The sequence below is a fragment of the Eschrichtius robustus genome, chromosome 11, assembly GCF_028021215.1.
Source record: "Eschrichtius robustus isolate mEscRob2 chromosome 11, mEscRob2.pri, whole genome shotgun sequence".
NCBI classification, from domain to species: Eukaryota; Metazoa; Chordata; class Mammalia; order Artiodactyla; family Eschrichtiidae; genus Eschrichtius; species Eschrichtius robustus.
In genome coordinates this window covers 56823803-56848891 of record NC_090834.1, presented here as the reverse complement: position 1 = coordinate 56848891, position 25089 = coordinate 56823803, and the positions used below count along the sequence as shown (strand labels likewise).

Here is a 25089-nt window from a genome sequence, read left to right as displayed (position 1 = left end):
CAGGGACATGCTGAACAGCCAGAACCTTATGTCTTTCTTGGGTCTACACTGGGATCCTAGCACCCACCTGCTAAGGTCCAAACTCTGGTATGGTAAGGAAAGTCCTTCCCTAAATGGCCCCAAAGCATGCTTCCAGTTTCAACTCCTGGTACTTCCTTCCAAGAACCCTATGCTCAGTGTCCAATTTTCCACTGTTCCTTGAACGTTCCAGGCCCATTAACATCTTTGTACCTTTGCACATGCTGTTTCCTTGTGTGAAATGTCTCCTTTCTTCCAACAAACTCCTATTCAACCTTCAAAACCTGGCACAAATGTCACCTCCTTTGTGAAAGTAGGACTAGAATTTCTGTTTATCGGTCACCTCCAGAGTGCCAAGCAGTGCTAGGAGCCCCGCGTACACCGTTTTGCATATTCTTAAGGCAATCCTGCCAGGCCAATGCCAATTACTTCCATTTTACAGATATGAAAAGTGAGGCTCAAAGGACCTCAGCAACGTGTCTAAAGTTACACAGCTAGTGAATGGCAAAGTTGGGATTCAATCAGTCAATCAACCAACTAATCAACCAACAAATATTGGCTGTGCTCCTGTGCATACCAGGTACCCTGGTTACAGTAGAGGAAAAGATGGACAGAATTCCTGTCCTCATGTAGCTTACAGTCTAGAAAGAGAACAGACAATGTTCAAGCATCTGTAAGTGCTTCCAAAGTGGGAATTCAGAAGGTTATGGATTTAAATTCACACTGTGTGAGGCTCTGCTGCCTTCGAGGCTTCCTGGGGCAAATTTCTTCACTGTCCCCCGAGCCTCCTTCTGTCACCCACTTGTCACCTCTGATGGTGAACTTCCAGAGCACCGTGCCGTGCCCTAACCATCTGTGTGTCCTTAGTGCTCTTCACCAAGAGTGTGCTTACAGCCTTGTGCAATATAAAGGTGAACGGCCAGCGGGCTGGCTGGGGGCCGGCGAGAGGATGAGTGTGCAGACCCAGGGCTCTAGCAGACGAAGCTTTCTCCTTTTACCTGAGAAATATCCATGACAGAATCACAGCTCAGGGGCCGGGCTGAGGTAAGATCGTTGGAGCCCAGCAGAGTGGAGATGACCCCATTCTGATCAATGCGTCTGATCATGGTGCCGTCCACGAAGTAGATCAGCCCAGACTTGTCCACCGTGATGCCTGGGGTAGAGAAGCCAAAACAGGGAATTCAGCCTTCGAGGTGGTAACAACCCACATGCTCATGGAAACATGCGGGTGGACAGAGCACCTCCCCTTTATGATTTCATTAGCTTCTTCCCACAACATTCATGCCCTTTCTAAAGACGAGAAGACAGCTGCCCAGAGGCTTGTACAAAGCAGAGATTAGAACCCAGGTCTTCAGATTCTCCAGACCTCTGGTCCTTCCACCTTGCTGCCTCTGGAGATTTTTACCTATCATCTTAGCCATGTACTACAACTTGGACTCATAACTGCTGGGAGTTTGTTAAGTGCTAGAGGTAGTGGCAAGGAGGAACTTTTTCAATGTCAAAACTGTGGATTATTTAAATTAACCTACTTCTGAAGACCTGTAATTATAATAATCAAATCCCTTTTTGGCAACAATTTTTCTTTTCTTCCAAGGTAATCATCCTTCACATTTTTCTAGTCTATTACTATTTTATTTTTATTTTATTTTATTTTTTTGGCTGTGCCACGCGGCTTGCAGGATCTCAGTTGCCTGACCAGGGATGGAACCCGGGCCCACTGCAGTGGAAGTGTGGAGTCCTTTCCACTGGACCTCCAGGGAGTTTCCTATTACTATTTTACTTTCATTGGTTATTTCAGAATTATAGAGCCTAAAAAAAGAATCCTTTGGATTTGTGTAGGGAAAATTGGTGAATTTAATTTCTAAAAAAAGGCACACTGAAAGGAGAAGTCATAATTACTATTCAACATCACTTCCTCCATTTGCTAGACCGTCCCACCTGTTGACTCTCCCCGGCCAGCTGTGTGACCTCAGGCAAGTCACTGGATGTCCCTGCATTTGTTTTCCCAGCTGTGAAATGAAGGGATTGTTCTAGATCTATATTGCTCACTTTTGGATGTGTGTGACAATCACCTGGGAGCTTGCTAAAATGCACCCCCCAGGTACCTGGTTCAGAAAATCTCAAGCGGAGCCTGAGCATCTATCTGTATTTTTGACAAGCACCTTGGGTAATAATGATACAAATCAAAGTTTGAGGACCACTCTAGTAAATCAGTACTTCTTAACCGGTGATATGTATCAGAATCACCTGAAGATTTTTTTTTTTTTGATATATACCTGCTTGGTCTCACTCCTGGAAATACTAGTTCATAGGGTGGCTGGGACTGGGACCAAGTTGTGTTTTAAAAACACTCATGGGTGATATTGATACCCCAAGTCGAGAATCACGAGAGGTAGACATGCCCCCTCAAAATGTGAACTGCTCAGGGGTCCTGGGGCTGAGAGGCAGACAGGATGTGCCCCTGAGGAGAGCATGGTCTAGATGGGGAGGCCTGGGAATGAGAATGGACCTAGGGAGTGACAGAAGCCGGGAAGGTTCACGGAAAAATAAAGGCGATTCTGGTCAGTTTCATTCTGTTCAGTTTTCTCTGGGGCAGGAACTGAGAGAAGGATCAGAAAAAGCTTCACAGAGGTGGAGACACTTGAAGTATAAAGCTTTCCAGTTGTATAACCTCAGGGGAATCACTTTACTTCCAAGCCTCAGTTTCTTCATGGATAAAATGTGGACAATAATGTCTGACCTGTAATAGTTAGCCCTCAATAATTGTTAAGGACTTATAATTATGAGAACATGAAACCCACTTTGTGCTTGCTCTCAGGGCCCACGTGTCTATGACCGGTCAGGAGGGCGGAGTTAAGACACCCAAGGGCCTCTGAGTGTGAACACCCACGGGAGCTGTGGTTCTTCCTGCCCCCTCCCCAGACTGTTCAGGGCTGGAGAGTGATTTCACACGGAGGACCCGGCAGCCTCAAAGCGGGGGAAGGCTTTATTCTGTCCCTGCCTAGAATGTAAATTAATTATATTCTTTAAGCACCGTGACAGGAGCTTTCTTGCCTGCCTGGCTATGCTCAGTCTTTCTCTTCCATCTGCTAGGACTGATGAGTGCTCCAGGAACAATTGGGTTTCTTGTTTACAAAGTTGGCTGCACAGGCTAATAGAAGCGATCTGTCCCCTGATTAATTACTTCATTTTTTCTCCTTTTGTTGTGCTATATAGATGGACATCTTTTCTCCTCCCTGCTGCACAGTGCCTGCACATCATGGCACCCTTGTCATTTCTATCTGGGTTAATTACAGGATTTGGGGCGACTTCATTGTCACTGCATCTGTGCATGTGTGCGTGTGTATGTGTTTGTGAGGGGAGGGTGGAGAACACACATGTGTAGGGCAACTGAGAAAAGATTTTGAGAAAATAAAAATTCTCAGAAAAAACTGTTTTAATTTTAAGAGAACAGAAGGTTGCGACCAAAAGGGCTCTCGGGGACCATTTGCCCAATCCTCACATTTACTAACGGGAAACCTGAGGCCCAGAGAAGGAGGACACAAGAGCCGGGAGTGGCAGAGCAGAATTGTCATGCAGGGTCCCTAAGTGCAAGCCCAGTGTTCTTTCCACTCCAGGCTACTCTTTCAGTATTAGGAAATCACGATTAGGAAGGAGATTAACCACAGATGTCACAATATTTACCCCATGGAGTTACCAGCTGACCACTTCACGTATGTGGTAGAGACATACGCTATTAAATAATGATACATGGTATGCTGCACATACAATATAACAATTACAATACGAACTACCATTTATGGGATGTTTATCACGTGCCTGGTACTACTGTCCTAAGCAAGCATTTACATTCCTGGTAATAGTTAATCTGTACTACAACTGTATAGTATATTTCTATTTCATAGAGGAGGTAAATGGGGCTCAGAGAAGTTAAGCAACTCACCCAAAGTCACACAGCTATTAGGTGGCAATGTCTGAATTTAGATATAGGACTCCTGAGTATGAAGTGCACTGTGGCTTTTTGGAGGAGTAAGTCAGCTTTCATTTGAAAACCTACAGCTTTCATTCAAAACCACGCCCTGAAATCTGGCACTATTTAAAAAAAACTATCACTCATGACATTTTTATAGGACATCGTACGAAATATATTAATTTTGACCCTCAGAACAATCCTAGGAGGTGGACACAGAAGATACTATTACTCCTATTTTATTGTTAAGGGCCATGTGGCTTAGACACTATAGGTCATTGGCTTTAGGACCTGCAACATGGTAAACATACACTGATGGGTGTCTGTTGACAATGATGGCATCTCCTCCAAAAAGCTTTCCCAGTCTCTTGGACACAGGGACCTCCCTTGGCTCTGGACTCCCATGCACAGTTCTTTCTCCTTGCATCTCAGGGAGCACTTCTCCCCCTCCCCCATCTGAGAGATTCACATTCAAGTCTTATTTTTCTGCTACAGTAAACTTATTTATGCAAGTACATTGCACTGCATGCTCAGTAAATACTTGCTGAATGAGTGAATGGAAAGTGATTGCGGGTATGAAGAGGTCCAACTTTTTGAAGCACTCAGAATTGAAGCTTAGAGTTAACCCATCCTATAGCACATGAACATGTGCAAAGATGATACACTTCCATGTTTTTATCAAACAATAACATGAAAGGTAGCATAAATATCCAGCAGGAGGGTATTGATAAATAAATAATGGGACATCCATTTGCTGGGATAATATATAGCTATTAAAAGCAAGTACACCAAAGACTCTTTAATGACATGGAGAAACATTTGCGATATATCACTTAGGAAAAAAAGTAGGTTGCTAAAACAGGTTGTTTAATGTGATTTCATTTTGTTTGTTTCTGGTGAGCATTACATGCACAAGAACACTTAAGAAAAAAGACTAGGGGGAAAGACAGGAAATGTTAACTGGGAATATTTCTGGCAGGTGGAATTATGACAATTTAAACTTTCCTCCGTAGAGTTCTTAGCGTTTTCCAACATTTTTTGTAATGATAAACAGATATGTCTTTTGGAAATGGAAAATACCCCAATAAATGTTACTGAGAGTGTTTAAAAGCAAGGCCTTACCCCTGGGATTGGTCAGTGTGGCTTCCGTGGCTTTTCCACCATCCCCACAGCGAGTGTCATCAAAGGGGAGGCACTGGTCACCTGTCCCCGCCACCACCTCGGAGTTCTTGATGAGGTCCTTCACCACCACGGTGGACTTGATCTTGAAGACCCGCCGGCTGTTGGTGTCCGAAAGGAAGACAGCCCCGCTCGTGGGGTCTGCGGTCAGGTAGTATTTGTGCGCCGGAGTGTGACTGCAAAACAAGGACACGGCAGTCGGTAAGCACTTTCTTCTTTCCTAACAGGCAGCCGGAGATGCACAACTTGAGTCCAAGTAAAAAAGTCTTACGGGGACAATGTCTCTATTTGGGGTGATGGTTGCCCAATTCTTCTGACCTCTCTGGTTGGCCTAACTATCCCTCCCACCCAGCTATGAATGCAAACGCCTCTTGCCAAAGACCGTGATGCCCAGTGCCATGCCCATATCAGGTGCTCAATATGTGTTTTCTTAAGAAGATTATCCGTGAGGCTTACCAGAGGTGGCCTGTAAATCCAGACCAGAAACACGAAAGACTCTGACTTTAAAAAACACTTCAGAACAAAATGACACACAAACGCTTCCCCCACAGCAGCCCCACCCCCATCTCGGGACTGACGGCTAAGGCCTCGGCCAGACTGGACACCATCCAGTGTCAAAACCATCTTCTGTTGACGCTCATGTTATACTTATCAGGAGCCCAGCAGGCTCCCTCCTGCAGGCAGACATAAATGAACTGCAGGATTAGTTTGTACTTTGCAACAACAGCCAAGGAAGAAGAAACGGAAGAGAGGAGCAGTGCTGGGGATAGCTCTGTTTCTGGAAAACAGCCACAAAGACAAGGCTGTGCTAACAGAAGAAAGCGAAGCTAGGCCACGACTGTACAGAGGGCTTATGGAGACAAGGCACTGCCTCTCGGCACTGGGCAGGAAAACTGTGTGGGCTCTGGGGTCAGCTCAGTCTGGGTCCCACGTCTAGCTTTGTTATTTCCTGGTTCTGAAACCTGGGCAAGTTACCTGGCCTCCTGAGCCTCAAGTTTTCTTCATCTGCAAAATGGGGATGGGAACAGCTCCCTTGCTGGTGTATTGGGAACATCATATAAAACCATATATGAAAAATACTCGGCAGAGTGCATAGCACATAGTACTTAATAATCATAATTGTTATTTTAATTTTTAGTCATTATGTCTGTTTTTGCATTTGGAGAGGACTACAGAGTAGGTATCTCTTATGAAGGCTGAATTTTCCTATCACAAAGTATGATTTACAGTTTCTTCCAAGTCTAGGCTGTACTGGAGTCAGACTCATAACTCCTGGGAAGCTAACGATCGGTTCCTGCATGTGGCCTGATCATTGCCAGGGCTTCAGACTGCATCTAAATATTGGTAGTCTCTGGGGTTCCAAGTCTCTGGAAAATCTTCTGATTCAAAGGAATAAGGAATCTCCCTCTGGCCTGGAACTGGCCACTTTCACCGGACAGTGGGACACACACCGTGCTAGGGGATTCAGGGCACAGATTGAGCAGTGTCTAGAGCACCAGCAAAGTTGGGCCACTCTTGTACCCCTGCAAGGTACAAGTAAGAGGATCAGAAGAGACTAGAAAGAAGCTATTTTGCATCTCATCAGGCATGCAAGTTTTGGGTCCTTTTGAAAAACAACATTTTATTTTACAGATTAGTGTGTTTTGAATTACATATGGAGACTGAGGCACTGCAATCTTCAGGGTCAGGTTCTCTGAAGGTCTTAGTCTGATTGCTCCTCATCACACCCACCCCTTGCTTTGGGCGGTGTCTTGGGGACTGGCCAGGCCTCCAGACTCAAGGCTTTCCTTCCTGCTTTCTCTCCCTGAATACGACTAAGACGACACGATCTTCTCCAGCTGTCCTGCCTCTCTAGTCCTGACCCTACTGTCTCATGACCTCCTCAACAAAGGGCAGGTCTCTGCCTGCAGCCCGGGTCCTCCCCTAGCCATTCCTCCCTGATCTAACCCCAAACCCAACATGTCACCTCAATGCTTTCCCTTCCAGGACCCTCCATGTCTTACAGGCTAATTCAGACCCCCCAGCCTGGCAGCACACAAGGCCCGTCATGCTGGGCTGCTGCTCTACCCTCCCAGGCTCTTTCCTGCCATTTCCTCACAGACACTCTGTCCTCAGACATTCTGACAACTTGTCCCTCAAATGCGCCATCACGCCTCTTTGTCCCTGTTCTTCCTGCTCTGGGGAATACCCCGTGCCCTCCCTTTCTTAGCCTGCTGAACTGCTACTCATTCTTCAGGTGTCAGCTCAAATGGTACCTTTGCTGGGAAACCTTCCCTGAGATTCATATCTGTTCATATCTGGGTTACAGGACACTTAACATAATGCTGTGGCTATTTATTTATGTGTCTGTCTCCCAAATCCTGTCAATACTTGGTGGGAAGAGACGGGGTTTTATTCTTTTCTGTATTTCCAATGTTCAGCTTGGTGCCTTCTAGCCCACAGCAGCCATTAAGTGGACGGACTCTCCATTTTTAGTTTATTTAAACAGTATTTTCAATCAAATTACTTAGCTTTTTTTTTTTTTAACTTCTCCTTTGGGGGTGGTGGTAACAGGAGAGAGGTCCTGTTTATCTTGAAATGTCCCCTGTGACTAGCCCTATAATGCAACACAGATTTAATCTTCCCAGATGACACTGATTCTGGCTAAATAAAATGCAGTGACCTTAGATCCTACTCTGCAATGCTGGGGCAGCCTTGATCTTTCTGCTTCCTGACGACAGCTGGAGGAGGGGGTGATTACTTCATCTCTTCGCGTATCACTCATGATAAATGGTTGCTATCCACCTTGGCAGAAAATAGGTCCTTGAGGGAGTATGGTGGGGGGCCCTGTCCACTTAGATTAGCCCCCCGAGGTTTCAGCTCATGTCTTTCTGCACTGCCCTGGAGAAGTGCCACTTAGGTGACGTTTCTCAGGTCCGTGAATTCCAGAAGAGGGTGGCATTGTCAGGATTGTCCCGTGGCCCCCTCTTTTGTGCTCAAGGACAAACTTGCGGTTGGGGGGTCAGTTAAGTGCAGGGGAGAAAGCACTAGCTTTGAACTGAGAGGATGTGGGTTCTCCCTTGGGCGAGTCACCTAAATTGTCCAAGCAGTGGGTCCCTCAGGGTCGAATGATGGCATCTCTGCTCTGGTTTGCTCACAGGATTGTCATTAGGATCAAATGAAATTATCCAGCTCAACAGCCCTTTCCAGTTGGCAGAGAGCTCTTGGATAATCTTCAGCTCACTTCTTCCTCAGGCCACCTGCACCGGGAGCCTGGACCTCTCCCAGGAGCAGCACGACCAGAGCTGCCCGCTGCTGGTACGGAAGCATCTGCTGCTACCTCCAGGTGCCGATTTGTCCCAGACACTGTGCTAGCATTTTATACGCACAACCTCATTTTCGTTACAACTACCACAGAAGGCAGGTGCTTTTTATTTATTTATTTAAAAAAAACTTTCAGAAATGAGATGAGAGAGGCGAAGTGACTTGAGCAGGGCCAGAACCTAAGTGGCATGGTGGATTTCCATCTCGGATCTGCTGGACATTGAAGTCTGTGTTCGTTCTACTTCCCCACACTGCTTCTCAGGGCCTAGAAAGCTCCCCTGCCTTTCTCTCCAGAGCACCTGCTCATCTCTTGGGATTTAGCTCCAGCATCACCTCATCTGGAATACCTACCTTTCCTGGATTCCTGGGACCCTGCTTTGCCCTCTTTCTTTTGTTGTGGTCCCACGAGACGCTCAGCAGACTATACTTTTAGTACTTCTAGCACCTTAAGACCCTTTTCTGCTTAGTTGTCTGTCTCCTCAAGGACATCTTGGACTCCTCAAGGTCAGGGCCTGGCTTCAAGGCCCTGGTGCTTAGCACTGGGCTGGTGCAGAGTTAGTGTTCCAGAAAGGCCTGCTGAATTTATGAATTAGTGAGTGAATGATGATCCGCCTCTCTGGGATTATAGACAGGAAACATCCACCGCTAAGGGTCTTAGGGTGATGGTTCTCAATATGGCTACACATCAGGTTCACCTGGAAAGCTTTTTTAAAAAAGCCTCACCCATCACATCCGAAGGGTCTGGGCATCTGTCCCTTTAACATCACTCCAGTGATTCTGAGGCACAGCTAGATTTGGAAGCTATGGCTTTAGGAGCAGTGCTTTTCAAACTTTAATGTACCCACGAATCATGCTAAAAGGAAGACTTCAGTTCATCAGTTCTGGGTGTGGCCTGAGAGCCTGCATTTCTAACAAGTTCTCAGAGGATGACGATGTTGCTTATCTGTACTTGGAGGAGCAGGGCCTTACTTAGAATACTCTGCAAGCCATAAATGCATGAGACGGGAGATGGCCTACCCCCTGAGACCCCACGCCTGGTTCTGTGGACAGGGACCACGTCTGATCCGATTCTGATCCCCAGTATCCTGAGGAGGGCTGGGCATAGAGTACGGTCCTTCTTTTCTACTTCCTTAAACATAAGCCTGGTATCTCTGGAAGCCACATAAAATCTTAGAGGCTATAAGGTAGCAATCTTGAAGTTAATGAGCTGCAGTGAAGCCTCACTCTGCCCTCTTTCTGGACAATGCAGGGAATTTCCTAGTAGGAGCTGTGGGCCCAGAAGTCTCTTGGGACGAAAGGCAATCTATTCCCTGCTTGTGAGTGAGCATTCTCCCTCTGTCTCAGAATAAAATCCGCTTATGCAAAGGAGCGTCCTTTGCCCACGTCATGTAGCAGCCCTGGCAGAACTTGATTCACTGGTTCTCAGAACAAGTGGGAAGAGCTTGAGCATTGGAACCACACAGACATGGTTTTCAAATACCAGCTCCACCACCCACTTGGTAGGTGACCTTGGGCAAATTACTTCATTACTCTGAGCCTCAGTTTTTTTCATCTTAGAAATGGGAATAATCACATCTATTTCAAAGGGCTACTTTGAGGACAAAATTCTATAAAGAATGTAAATCTTTGAGCACAGTGCCTGTTCTATTAAAAAATAAAATGCCCAATTAATGGCAGCTGGTCACCTTACAAAACCTCCAGAACATTTATGTTACTGCACGATGGGAAAGACAAGTATGTCATACTTAATACTGTCTGTCTAACCTATTTTCCGAGGCAATTAAGGTCTCTCTCAGAGTTAACATAATCTGTGTGGCTGGGTTTGATGGAGAACTGAGTTCAAATGTACTTCTGAACAACAGGCTTCAGACATTCCTCCGTGACCCTAGGGGAGAGATCTGGGAAGAGGTGAGAATCCTTGTTCCCTGAAGGGACGCAGGGAGGAAGATGCCCAAAGGACCAGGGTGGGGGTCTCTGTGCTGAGCATGTCCAGTATGGTGGGCTGAATTAGAGGCTGTAAAGGTCAAAGAAAGAGACACACACCCACAGGCTAAGGGCACCAGCCTGGAACCAAATGCTATCCCTGGGAGCAGCTGGAACAATAAATGCTAATGGACGAAGAGGACACAATTTTAGAATTTCTTTAATCTACTTCTGGCATTTACTGATGGGAACACTAAGGCTCTGAGAGAGGAAGGGATTTACCAATATCCAGGTACCAGTTAAAATCAGAGCCGGAGCCCTGGTCTTTTCCCTCCTGATTGTCTTTAGAAAACTGGAAGGCAGAAAAAAAATTCTGTTTTTCCCTTCCGCTTTGGTTCACTTTCGAAATAGTTTTTAGCACGTGAGAAAACAATGAACTGAGAGAGGGCAGGAATCCAGCCCTGAAATCATACCATGGATACATCAAAAGATTGCTAAAAGTCAGAAACAAAAGGTACCAAAACCACAACTCTCTCAATTTATAGATGATGCAGTTGGAAACCAGAAAAGCTAAGTGACCAGCCCAAGGCCGCACGAATACACAGCAAAGCTGGACAAGTGCCCTGGCTCCTAACTCTTCCTGGCTAGGTCCCCCTGTATCCCGGCTGTGTCCCAGGCAGTTACCAACACTGATTGGGGAGGTTTTAATGATAAATGCTAGGCTTTCATCCACGATTTTCATATGAAATGTACTGTGTTTTCTATAAAACTGAACTTGAGGGCACATATCAATTCATAGTTCAGTATCATCCATACAAAGATCTTTGGAAATCTCTTTTCTATTTCAGTGTCAGGAAAAAATATTCCTCTGCTTAGAAGTGGGCATATTTTCCCATTTCTGATGATGTAAACCATGAAAACAATTATGTTTCCCTGTTTAATCTGGCTTCCAGGAAGCTCAGAGTCTTATTTGATGTGTAATCACATATATGTGTTTCCTCCTTTTTTCTCTTATTCCCAAACTCTAATTTACTTTAATACATGTGTCTTTGGTTATAAGGGGACTGAATTCCTTTTTGGGGAAAAATGGAGTCATAATCATCATCATATAATTGTTATAATGATGATAATAATAGTAATAATAATAATAAATCATTAGTGCTCCTCTCTCCAAGGGAGATTTTATTATCCTCAAGTTAGAAACTAATGATCAGACAGATGAAATAAGTTTTTCAAGGTCACACAGTTGGGGAGCTTCAGTTTTCTCACCTGTAAACTGGGTGTATCATGAATACCTACTTCACAGGGTGGTTTGGGGATGAACTGCTATAATCCATGTAAAACACTTAACCCCCTCTCTGCTACACATTAAATGCTCTCTACATATTATTATTATTATCTTAAAAGACTATATATGATTGTTACATTAATACTATATCTAACTATATCTATACAGTTGTTAATTACATTAATAACTATATAGACATGGACATAAACATGATTGTATTTCTGGGTCTGTCTGACTCTTTCTACCATCCTTATCCCAAGTAAGCACCACCCCATGTGCCACTTTGATCTGAGCCACACGTGCATAACTGAGAGTCACCTGGGTAGCAGTGTGAGCCACATCCCCACCTGCCATGGCTACTTTCAAGTCACCCAGATGTGTGTGAGGCTTGGGGACTCTGAGGCTTGGAGACCCTGACCATTACCCAGGAGTCAGACGAGCGCCACAATGACAGGGGATGCTGAGAGGCAGACATTCCTCTCGGTGTGTCTGACGAGGACCACTTCTGCTTGCCGCAGGGTCACTGTGAGCCTACACGACAAATCTACTCTGTGACAAAGTTCCTGTTTGGGGGTTGCTCCCTTTGGGTGGTCTGTATGGTCTGGAAAATCCCCCATTCTCTCCTTGCTGGCAGACCTTCTGGAGAGGTCCCCTAGCAACCCAGCCTCCAAAACCAAGGCACCTGGAATGCCCACAGAAATACAAATCTGAAGCCTGTCTTCTTCCAGGATCTTTGCCTGAATGAGACGTTCTCAGGACTTCCCACTGTGACCCTCCAAGTCACTCAACACAGGATAATGTCCTCATTCATTCTGAGGATAAGCAGACTGGGGTGTTCAAATTACTATGCCAAGGTTAAAATTTCCCCCTATTACTCAGTCTGTCATGTCCACAAACTACCAGAGTAAGTGCTGCACTTTGGTAGAGATGAAAGGAGTTCAGGCTCTCCCCACTCACCCCCACCATTATTAATGACTTTCTCTCATTGTAGCTGATGTACCCCCAATCCGATCCAATCACACAGGATTCGTTTGCCATTGAGCGATCTGAAATTGACAGGTGCAGCTTACCATACAGCATGCAACAAGGCAGGGGAGAGACAGGAAATTCTCCACCGGTTGGCTTACCTATGTCTGAAATCTTTATTTCTGACAGAAGACAGGAGAGCAGGGAATAGAAGAAAGAATGAAGTGTTAGCAGCAGGGTTAGAAGCATTATTAGCAGCCTGAAAACTTGACAGCAATGGTCCTGTACAATATTATAATAAATAAAGACTTAGCAGCTCTGACACTGATGTATTTCATATTGGCGATTACTTGTCAGTGAGCTCACTTATAAGCAGCTACGTATCACAGAAGAGGCATGGTTTCACCTGCGTCAACACTGCTGACTTACGGGAAGAGGATGAGGTTGACCCAGGCTGCTTTCACCAGGGTAAGACAGAGGCTGGAACAGTCGATTCCCTCCCCTGTACAGAGAAGCACTCCCAGAGATACACACACTCAAAGCTGCATCTCTGTGTGCACACTGCCCGAGGGAGAGCTACCCAAACCTGCGTAGCCCACCACAATCCTCCTCGGAATAGAATACAGAACTGGAGATACACTCTAATTAGAAGGGAGAGGGTGACACAGAGAAACAGACCTGGGAAAAAAGACTGGAAGAAAATATACCAAGATGATAGTATGTCGACAAATTTTTCTTTCCCAATTTAATTTACTCCTCCCTTCCTTACCCACTGTCTTTCACAATCTCCCCACAGCTGTGGCAGGGAGACAGAGAAAACGGGGGTCTCTTATTTAAAAGATGTGAAAATGGAGGCCCAGAGAGGGTAAGTGGTCCAGTTCTAGTTTCTCTGCCAAGGTGGGATGACCCCGTAGCCCACGGCTCTTTCCATCATGGCACGGGAAAGAGAAAGATAATATGAGCAGCTGACTAAAGCAAACACACTCAAGAGTTCCCTCTTCTCTGGCAGATGTCTACACTGGTCAAACTCATAAAAGAGAGAAAAAAAGGCAGATAATATCCCATCAGTGGCCTGCTTCTCATTCAGCCTGATACCTGATTTCCTGTGAGTCTACAGAATGTGAGCTTCTGATTTTCTCGTGGCCAAAGACCTTCTCGTTCCTTCGTCCCTGTGTGGGTCGGTGAGTACCAGCACCCTCATCTTGAGGGCCGTGACAGCTGTGGTCAGCCAGTGAGCCTTCCCCTCCTCTCTCGTGTGTGCTGCAGAGTGAGACTCTCAGCGGGCACTTACCTCCCGGGAATAACTAAACATGGCATTCAGCCACGGTGGTCCTCACTGGGCCATGTGACAATTCTTGGGTGAGGCAGACTGCGTGATGGCCTTCTGGGCTGGGCCTGCCAAGCTGGACCTTGGGCAGATTCCTTAAATTCCCTGAGTCTCCTTTATCTTACTTGTCAGGACAATAGTAATACATATCTTGCAGAACTGTTATACTAGGCAAATAGAAGAGGCCTCGCAAAAAGAGAGCTTCCTTTTCCCCTGGCCGCTTTCTAGCTCAAGGGCCCGTCCTGCTCACATGGACCCCAGCCCAGGAGATGGGCAGATCCCAATCCCTAAAACAGTTGTGAGGAACTTGGTACAATTTCTCCTGAAAGGGAGAGTGGGGCTCCCCCATCTCTAACCACAGCTTCTCTATAACCCTGGAACCCACCCTGTGACAGTGGTCTGGTTCCGAAAAGATCTGGTTTAGGGAGGCGTAGAGACATCCAACATATGAGGCCCTTCCCCGAGCTGTGAGTGTGCTGTGCTCCATCCCTCATGGTCAGAATGGGGACAAGGAGAGGCTGACAGCTGGCTCTGCTGCACCTCTGCATCTTAGGAGCAGCCCGTGGGCCTTATCTCAGTATGGGGCAGCTGCAGGGAACTTCTCCTAACTCCGACACGTGTTAAGTAACAGGGCCAGGCTTGGTAACACTGGCACCAGGGCCTAGTCCGTGACACCATCCCTTGTCCTTATAAAAAGACTCATGTGACGAATTCCAATCAGTTTGGTGCCAGGAAACAGAAAAAAGATTCAAGGGCTTCCAAGGGCTTCTCGGTTGCTGGCAGCCTTCTACATCCTCTGGATGCCAAGATATCTCCCTGTCCCAAGGGCAGTTTGTCTTCATTGCAGTGCCCCGTGAAAAGCAGCACCTGCTTCCCCACAGCCCCCAGCTCACAGTTTGGTCTCTGGGGAGTGACAGGTGAGGCTCTGTCCTGTCCCCTTCTCGGGCTGGTGGGTCATGCCAGGTGGGCCCACAGGATGGCAAAGGGACATATTAGGAACCGTGAGGAAGGCCTCCCCTCACATACCTCAACTCCAGGATGTTGGTGACGTTCCCGGAGGGGAAGATCCTTCGGATGTAGTTGAAATCTCCCACGTAGAGGCTCCCGTCGGAGCCGCACGTGAGGGCCACGGGGGCCAGGAGCTTGTTGCCGTCAGCAAGGCCGTTGCAGCTGGGGCAGGAGATGCTTCTCCGGCGTCCGTTGCCCATGACGCTCCCGATGACAGGAGGCTGCTGAGACACAAACTGGTTCTCCCCGTTCCCTTTGTGCAAGATGCCTGGGACAAGGACAGAAGAACAGAATCACCGATGGAGCAGGAGACGGCTCTCCCCTGTGGCCGGCCACAGGGTCGCCTTGCTTTTGCAAGGAATGCCAGATCCCTGCCTACCATTTCCAGACTCATCTCCCAAGGCTGCCTCACCCCATAACGAAACCCAGGCCGTCCTGGACAGGCCACACTGCTTTGCTGATTGAATTCCCATGACAAGTGTGTAAGACAGGTGCCATTATGCTCCCTGTATTAACAAGGGAGACCTGACATCACACAGATGACAGTAGAAGCGCTTCTGAGTCCAGGCTCTGAATCATTCAGCTCCGCTGCCTCTCAAATAGACTGAACACACCTCACGTGCCTAGTCTACGTCTCCATCACAGCACAGAATTCTTTATTGCACTTATCTGTTTTCTCTCTTTAGAGTGAGACCGTTTCATGTGCGGAGACAATGTCTTTTCCCTTCTGTATTCCCACGGCCTAGCACAGACCTGACACAGAGTAGATACCAGTAAATGTTCATAGAAATACACAAGTGAAACTCCCAGACTCTTCTCACTGAGGTGGAGTCAAGAGACTGGGGTTTTTACCTGATTTTGATACTAATGCGCTGATCCCAGAGCTTGCATGGGTCTCTTCAGTGCTTTAACTGCGCTTGGGCCTCAGTCTCCCCACCAGCAAAATGAAGGGATTGACCTCAATGGTGTGCAAACTGCATCCCATATCTATACTGTCTCTTCTCAGGCCCAGCTCATCCTTTAACTCCTGTACTGTTGTTACAGCCTCCTAACTGGACTCTCTGCCTCCGGCCTCACCCCTTCCATACTGAAGCTTTGAGTGAGTTTTGGTTTTTATGGCCACAAGAATCTTCTCCCAGGCTGTCATCTGTTAGCTTTGCCCTTTATTGAACAGACGTCTTTCATTTTTACGTAGTCTAATCAACCATTTTTCAATTCTAATGTTCGTGCTTTTTTTAGGGTTTTAGGTAATCCTTCTCTGAGATCATAAATATATTCTCCTGTATTTTCTTCTATTCACTTTAAAGATCTTTCAAATTTAGCTCTTTAATCAAACTTTTAAATTTATTTTGTGTACAGTGTGAACTTAATTTTTTTCCTCCACACATTGAGCCCATTTCCCCCAATACCAATTTCTAAAACACCTATCCATCCTCCGCTGACACGTGATGCTACCTCTACCATATACCATGTATACATGGTGCGTGGCAGGAACTTGTATCCTATCCACCCTGCCCTTCTTCTGTAGTTATAGAACTGTGCTGTTTAGCTGGACATGTGACTGTCTGGAACTGACTACAATCCCCAGCTCCCTCTACAGCTACACTTGGCAGGTAACTGGTTAAAGGTGTGGAAGTGGTGTGGGCAGCTGCTGGGAGGTGTCCCTACAATGGAAGGGGCTTGCTCTCAGTCCTCTTCCGCCCTCCTGCTGGCTGGAAAGTAGATGTGAAGGCTGGAGCTGAAGCAGTCGCCTTGGACCATGACCTTGGGGATGGAGGCCTGAGTAGAACAACCCTGCAGAGGTCTAAACCAGCCTTGGATCACCTACCTCCAGACTTTCAGGTGAGTGAGAAACAAACTTTTAACTTGTTTGCAATTCTGTTATTTTGGCTTTTCTGACACTCATGGCCAAATGTAGTCCTAATGACTACTCACAGGTCAGTTTCTGGGTGCCTTGTTCTATCCCATGGAATCTATTTCTCTGTTCCTGTGACAGCACCACACAGTTTTAAGTGTTACAGTTTTCCTAAGATATTTTAACATCTGGCAAGTGCCTCTTTTTTTGTTCTTATTTTAAAGACTGCCTTATCTATTTACAAATCTTTATTTTATTATAAACTTTAGAAGTAGTTTTTCAATTCCCACACCCCCCAAACATCAAAGCAGTGGCTTTGATAAGCATTCTTGCATCTACAGATTAGGCAGGAGAGATCTGACATCATTACCATGTTTACCTGTCCCATCCTGGGACACAGTCAGAGGGGGCTATCTAAACTACAGATCCGACTGTGTCACTTGCATGCGTTAAACCTTTCAGAGGCTTGAGATCTGCCTCTGGATGGAGTTGGAAGTTCTAATCTTCTTACCTGGGGCTCCAGCTGCTCAAGCCCCCAGCTCTGGCTTTTGCTAGTCCCTTCATTTCACCCTTTGCTCAAACCACAATGAACATTCTCTCCAATTACTCTTCTTTCAAGCTTCAGTGCTTTGGCACATGCTGTGCTCTCTGCCTACAAAGTTCTCCCTCCTTGACATACAGGGCTAATCCTATAGACCCTTTGAGACTCAGTTCAGAAGTTCTCTCCCAAGAGACACCCTGCTGAACCAAGAAGCTGAGTCAGGTGCTCCTCTTCTACAGCCCCAGAGTGTCCCCAGCTCCCCTCTGTGACGGCACTGTCCCTGGCACAGCGTGGAAACTGCCTGGGAAGTGTTTGTCTCACCCAGAGTGTAAACCCTTGAAGCCCTTCACTTCTGCATCCCCACTGCCTAGCAGTGACAAGGTAGCCAAGGAATATCTGTATTAACGCTTCTGACTGACTGATCACATATAAGACTATGTAATTTGAAGTGTGTGTTTTCTGCCTCACAGGGAACAAAGCATATGAGAAAAGGGTCACACCGCGGCCTGGTTCCTGGAATTGTACTAATCCACTCACCACTTTGGATGTTGAGGGCATGATGTTTGTCCAGGCTCCATCCTCCCAGCTTGGAAGCATCGATTTCATAGCCCTGTAGCACTGCTGTTCTTTTTTCCCACAGGATCAGATCTGGGCAGGATTCATACTCATAACCCACAGAAACTGTAGAAAACAAAAGGCACAAAATGCACAGGTGAGCAAAGCCTCTTCTTTGGCTTTAGATCTGCATGCAAGGCTCCTGCTTGTCTTTGGTAGAAAAGGAAGAAGGATCAAATTCCTAAGTGGCAACCAGACCTATGTGCCACTAACACTGGGAGGCTAAGCCTGAACATCCTTTTTTGGAGAGCAATCGTACATCATTAGGAAACATTAAACAAATGTTCTAAATACTTTATGAAGGATCCAGGTGAAGGATCCAGGTGAATCGATTCCAGGGAAATAATCTTTAGTATGGAAAATACTTTAGGCACTAAAGCCTTCACTGCAGCATTATTTATAATAGTGGAAAGTTGGAAGTAACCTAAAGGTCCAAAGGGGGGTGAGAGGTTGAGCAAACCAAGTGTATCCACCTGAGGAATATTATGCAGCCACTGGAAATTATGGTTATGAAGACCACAGGGTGACGGGGAAAAGTGCTTACGGGGTAATGCTGAGTTGAAAGGACTGGTTATATACGGTATTAAATCTCTGTTAAAAAAAAACTATACATGCAAAAAGAAAATAAAGTTTAATGTTAACAAGTAGTTGTATTTGTTTATAGAAATATGTTTGACTTTATTTCTATTTTTTGGTCCACTTACCACATTTTAATTAATGAACATGGTAATACTTTAATAAAGAAAAAAATTAAAAATCATTTGTAATGAACACATGGAAAAGGAGCTCAGTTAGGGAACTCTGAAAGCTAGAAGGTGCTTTGAGGTCTCAAAACTTGAAAATCCCTGGTTTTGCTTTTGTTTCATAAATCCAGGCCTTCTGGGTCACTGGGAGGCAGGCTAACTATGGCAGGCTCCCTGAGTCTGGGTTTGTGAAAAATCCCAGTAACTGCCCTATGGAAAGGAACTGGCAGAGACAAGAATGCCGTTTCTTCCAAGTATCTTTCTGTGCAGATGCTATTTTCCACTGGGCAATGCTCTATCACATGATCAAGACAGGAATTAACAATTGGGCAGCCCCTTAAAGTTTCCTTTAGGTGCCCTCAGAGATTGCTGGCCTGCTATGGCAGGAGTGAATGCACTGGAAGATGTCCCTGTGACCTCTTCCCTATGACCTTAAGTCCCTTAAGCAGCCACTCTGCCTCCTACTGGTCCCCTGTCATCTCAGGAAAGCAAACCTCAGCCCTTGACATCTCTGTGCAGAGAGACCTTAACTGGCTGGTGGGCACTAAATGTGCTCATTTCATCTAAAGAGGTAGTAAGACTTCATTGATTTTGAAGAGACCATAGAAGTAGTTTGGTTTACAGAAGGGATCGTAAACAGTGACAGATGGCATCTTTGCTCCCAGTGTGCCCTATGGGGTAGGGCAGGATGCAAAACTACAGGGGAGATCTTGGGTAAATCCAGCTCAGTTCCTTCCTTGTGTGGCCCTGGGAAGTCACCTCACCTCTCTGGTCCTCAGCTTCCTCATGCAGAATATGAGGACAATTTCTGACTCACAGGGTGGTTGTAAGGATTAACCGAGATACCAATGTACAGGGAGCACATCACCCAGAGCAGATGCTCAACAGACACTCTCTTACTGCCTGCCTTCCCTCCCTTCCTCCCTCCCTCTTTCTCTCTTTCTCTCTTTCTTTCTTCATTACTTCTCATCTGCTTCCTCACTCTGCCTTTGCCGAATCTAGAAAGGGAATGAAACTGGAGTGAGGTTCAAGTTGAGAGGGATTTCCTGGGCTGTTACTCTGAGTGCTTGGAGGATTAGCCCCGCAGGGCTTAGGACTGCTAACAATCCAGCTCTGAACCCTTCGTGGAGCCTTGCTGTCATCCAGGAGCTGAGATGAGCACAGCCAGCCCTGGAAGCCCAAGGTCCGAGTGGGGCTGGGACTCCAGGTGAGGCTGTAGTCACCTTCTGCTTCATCTTAGAGAAAAACAGCAATAACATCAACAAAGGGACTCTCTGATTGGCAAGGAGGTAAAGAGGGCAAAAAGCCTTTCTGATGAGGGAAGAATCTTAGCTCCTGCACCTCAATAAGACTGAAGAAACCCAGAAGCTCCAGACTCCCATATTTTTAATGGGTAAGTTCAGGCCCAACTGCTGGGGGGGTGGGCAGGGCTGGGGCAATGTCCACATGGCTCTATCTCTGCGGCACCAGCCTCTTTCAGCCCATCACATACCACCACAGAGCTCTTCAAGGGCCTTTTTGGTTTTGTAACCCTCTTTTTTAATGGTCAAGTTTTCCATATGCAGGTCTTTGAGTACTTTCTTTTAGGTCATGGATGGTCACTGAAAGGTCCTGACGGCCAGCTAGACCTTAGGTATTTCTGAGAAGAGAAAGGGAGGAAGAAGAAACAAGGGAGGTGGAAAAAGAGCCCCGTCCCCCCAAGTCTTACTGTCTCTCTGAGTATGGCATTGAGGCCTGCGGCTGGGAGGCTTACCGAAGGCTTCCGAGAGCCCAAACACCTTCTGGTTGTAGACGTCTGTCTTGTCCCAGATGAAATAATAGGACAAGTCTGGGGCTGCAGCAAACCACTTCCTGAAGAGGCGGCCCTCAACCGCCACCATGAGGTGGACCTTCATGAGGTTGAAGGGGATGGTGGGGTGGGTGAGGCTGATCCTCAGGACAGATTTGTAGCCGGGGGTACGGCTGCTCAGGTAGCTCAACCTCATCTTGCAGCCAGAGATGGCGATTTCCTCCTGCAAAGCCTAGAGAGACAGATCACAGCAGGTGACGGTCACAGAATCACCGGTAGAGGGAAGGTGGCCACAGCCCCACATACCCTGGGTGTTCAAGAGGCAGAGGAGGATGCAGAGAAGGAGGAGGAGAGAAAGGGAGAGGAGGAAGCGGAGTGTGAAGGGGAGGGGGGGGAAGGAAGAGAAGGGAGGAAGGGGCGTGGGAGGAAAATGAGAGCCAGAAGGCCTGGTTTCCGGGGCAGCTCTTACTCGGTACATCCCTGCCTCCATAAGCCTCGGGTTCCTCCTTTCAGTAGGGATGACGATGATCATCTCATTGCATTAATGAGAGGATAACATGTGTAAAGTATTTATCATACTGTCACGTTTCATTCACTAGCTGTGTCATCCCAGAAAACTCATGGAACCTCTGAATCTCTGTTTCCTCACTGGATTAGTTTGAGGACTGGGTACGGTCACATACATAAAGTGCCCAGCACATAACGGACACTCAGTAAATGTTACTAATGATGACGGTGCTGCTGGTGCTGGAAGCAGGGGGCACTGGGAAGTTCCCTCCGAACGATGTGAACAGGTGGCTCAGAGAGAAGGCCTGCTTCTCTCTCAAAACTTTCCTAAAGGAAGATCTGTTACAAGTGGCTTTCCTCTTCAGGAAGGTAAACAGAGGCTAGAGATGTGGACCGAACCATTATGCAGGGTTGGGAACACAGGCTGCCAAGGACCTGCAGCTAAGGCCCCCAGCTCATCAGTAGAAAGAGATGGGCTGCACGGAGTCTGCGTGCTCCAAGGCTGTGCCAGAGGGGCAGAGTGGTGGGAAAGGCAGTGCTTTACCTACTGGTGCAATGGGCTCAGCTCCAAGATGGGAAGTTGAAATTAATGCCAAGATGCCCAGGCACATGGCAAAAGTGGAGAACTTTTATTGGCTTGATGCTCTGGGCTCTGTTTCAAGAAGGGGATGTTCAATCAATTGAGGCTAACGTATCCGTTAAAAGGACAATGATTATTTTACCCTCGTGGTCACAGGGGAACTGGGCCTCCACAAAGAAAGCCTCTTCCTCTCAGTCCATGTCATAGATGGGTGTGAACTCCCACCCCAACCCATTCTCCTGAACACTCGACATTTTCGGGATTGGGCCTACACCAAAGCAAGCTTCCTAAATTTCAGCTCACAAGTTCTAGGCAAAGCCGCGCTTGAGTGCCATCCAGATGCTGTCATAAATATTTACTCTCCTTAACATACCCTTCAAAATGTACATCTCCCTGTACTTGCAAAGGCTAGCCAATGACAGGACTGGGAAAACCCAAGAGTTTGTTTTCATGTATTTCATGAATCTGATAATAAGCAAGGTTTGTGACCCAGCTGGGCTCGTAGACACCCAGCCCAGGGAGCACTGTTAAGAGAGGGGGACCTTTCACCTCATTTGTTTCAAAGTCCCTGCTCCTGGAAAGATGTCTCGCTGGAGCTGAACCAGTGCTGAGTAACAAATCACCCCTCCCCAGCAAGCTCTGTCTCCACTGACAAGCATTCCATAAGAAAGGTCAGCCTGGTGGTGGAGACAGGAGACAAGCGCTGAATGTCTGAAAAGGAGTGAGGTTTCAACCTGTGGGTGCAATGAGAATTCCGAAATGGTTGTGTTTCCTTCTTGAGGGCTGGCGTCTGAAGCCACTCAACAGGGCGCAGCAGAGAGATGTGCCTGCTTAGCCCAGCAAGAAATACACACACAAACGTGTCTAAACACCCCGCTCCGCCAGCACCGGAGATCATTAACCTGCACGTTGCCAGAGCTCTCATGAGGCCGGCGGGACGGCTGGGGCTTCTCCCCCAGTTTCTGCACTGCCATCCCTCCTCCTCCCCAGGCTTCGTTTCTGCCATTAGAAATTGGGCCGGGATGGCAGAAGAAATTCAAGTCCACACAGCTTTGTTAGGCAAAGAATCCATCTTGGTTTCTATCAGATTAAAATGCATTTTTCCAAATTACTTCCTTTTAATGATAATGAAGTAAAGCACTTGCGTGTATAGATTTGAGCCAAAGCACTCATTAATTGGCATGAAGATAGCGTGTGTAAAATAATCTTAATAGTAATAATGGTTAAAATTCACTGAGCACTTAGTAGGTGCCAGATATCGTGCCAAGTATCTCATACACATTTTCTCATTTAATCTTTAGTACGACGCAAACATTTGGGACCCTCTGCCTCACTCCTCTTGGTGGAAACTATCATCGCTATTTTTAACAGAAATAAGGAGGGGCGGGGGAGACACTGGAGGTTGGGGAAAGGGGACGTGGAAGTGAACTGGTGGCAGAGTGGAGAGGGGGTGGGAATTTATTATATGCTGGAGGGTGCCAGGCACTTTACAGGGCTCATGTGTATTAAGTGTGTAAGGGGGTGGCCATCACAGGCTCACAGCACGGGGGCTGGGGTCTGGATGGTGCACTGATGGGCTCTCTCTTTCCCCTGTCTCCGAGATCCTCCTCCACCTCCCAAATGAAATAAAGGCATGGAGAAATGCAGTTAAGAAAGCTGGGTATACCTGAATTTCCGGAACGATGGGGCCTTTCTCTGCACAGGAGCTGGCGAAGGACGTCAGTGGGGAAGGAGACAGGACAGGGTTGGGGCGGGCGAAGTTGCTCAGGTCACAGCTGGGAATCTCATTCTCCTCGTGCCGCATGATGATGGTTTCCATGACAAAGAAGCGATCCCAAGGCAGCCAGAGGGTGTGCTCCTGTGTGATGAAGGGGGCCCGCTCGAACCGCAGGATGATGGAGATGCCGCCATTTGTGACCAAGTCAAAGCTGTTTGGGAGGGGAGGGTGAGAAGGAGAGGAGAGGGAGGGGCAGGAGAGGAAGGACGCAGGAGATGAGGAGGAGGAGGAGGAACAGAGGAAGGAGGAGAAAGAGAGGCAGAGAAAGGAGAAAAAATTACACCGAAGGATCTGAGCACTTGTTGAGGGAGACTCTAAAACCTGAAAGACTTGACTGCGGTCACAAACAGTGACAGTGATTCCAGAAAGCATTATTTTTTTGAAAGTGATTCACTGTAGAGAATTTGCCAAAACCAAACAACAACCTGCTTTGGGGAGCCATTTGCTAGGACACGGGACCTCTGATGAGCCTCTGCTCGGGTGCTCCTGGCACTTAGGGCCTCTTAGAGCTGAAGCCCCGTGAAAATTCATCAGAATAAAGCAGAACAAACCGTGCCCTGGTGTTAGAACTCTAAGCCTAGTCCTGGCTCTGCCGTGGGCTACTGTGTGACCTTGGGTAAGTCATTTAGCCCGTCTGATTCTCAAGTTTCTCATCTGTAAAAGGCAAAGGTTCAAATAAATTATTCTGAAGTCGTTAAGATTCTATGACTCTACAGCAATTTTATCTCTGATTATGATACTCAACCAGGCCTTTGGAGTTACAAGATAGCAAGGTAGTTTAGAGACGGGCACAGTTAGAATCACCGTAACTTAGAAGTGAAAGAGGAACCAGAAGACTGAGTCCCAACCTCCTCGTTGAGACGAGATCTCCGTGGCTGTGTCCCTGAGAGCTGGTCACCCAGCCTTTGTTCATTGCCCTTTGGGGATGGCCAGAAACTTGCTGGCAGCTCTGTTTTTGGTTCTGGCATCTTAACTCCCATCACCTGCAGACAAACCTGGCAGGGCACTTGCCCATCCAAGCCTTAGCATGGACCTTTTTTTTTGAAAATCCAAGGAAACTGAGTTCCCACTTGTACACTCCATGTTTCTGACACTGAGCGTCTGATCTGAGGGTTCAGCAGCTAGGTGGTCAGAGGCCAGATGAGCTCACTTTATAGAAGATGGGAAAGGAGGCCCAGGTGTAAGCCCAGGTATGTCACTAGTCCTGTAGGCTGGGTCTGCTTTGCCAGCTAGAGTGTGTGGTTGCTACTTAAGACCCCATGTTCGATGTGCAACAAGATTAATTCAGACCAGAGTTTTGTGTCCTTCCCCCACCCCATCAAAACAGAAAGTTTAAAATCAAGTAACAGTTGAACCACTAGGTCATCTGACCTAGTCCCCCTCTCTGAATCTGATGCTTTAGTTCCTTCTACAGAACCACTATCAAGGGGCTATTTGGTTCCTGTTTGCACATTTCCAGTGATGAGGAGCTTGCTATGTCCGCAGGTGCACTGTCCCATCTTTGGTTAGTTCTGACTGTTAGCACACTTTTTTGGGGGGGCGGGAATTGAGCCTGGGTCCCTCTCCTAATAGCTCCTTAGCCACTGGGACATGTTCTACCTGCTGGGGTGACTTCAAACTAGTCTTCCTCTGCCTTTGACAGTCCTTTAGGACTTGCAAACAGTGATCCTGTCCACCTGCCACCTCCTGGTGATGTCTCT

The 25089-nt window shown here is 47.0% G+C and overlaps 1 protein-coding gene across 1 annotated transcript in view; it reads right to left on the bottom strand.

Annotated features, from left to right (window-relative positions):
* The window catches only part of TENM4 (teneurin transmembrane protein 4), a 396776-nt gene that overhangs the window by 49273 nt on the left and 322414 nt on the right, over positions 1-25089 (bottom strand). Inside the window, exons 16-21 of the mRNA XM_068554555.1 lie at positions 23279-23540; positions 20490-20757; positions 17916-18059; positions 15001-15250; positions 5111-5343; positions 1017-1171 (exon numbers count right to left, since the gene is read on the bottom strand). Of these exons, the coding sequence (XP_068410656.1) occupies positions 1017-1171; positions 5111-5343; positions 15001-15250; positions 17916-18059; positions 20490-20757; positions 23279-23540 (1312 nt within the window). The remainder of the gene's footprint in view (positions 1-1016; positions 1172-5110; positions 5344-15000; positions 15251-17915; positions 18060-20489; positions 20758-23278; positions 23541-25089) is intronic.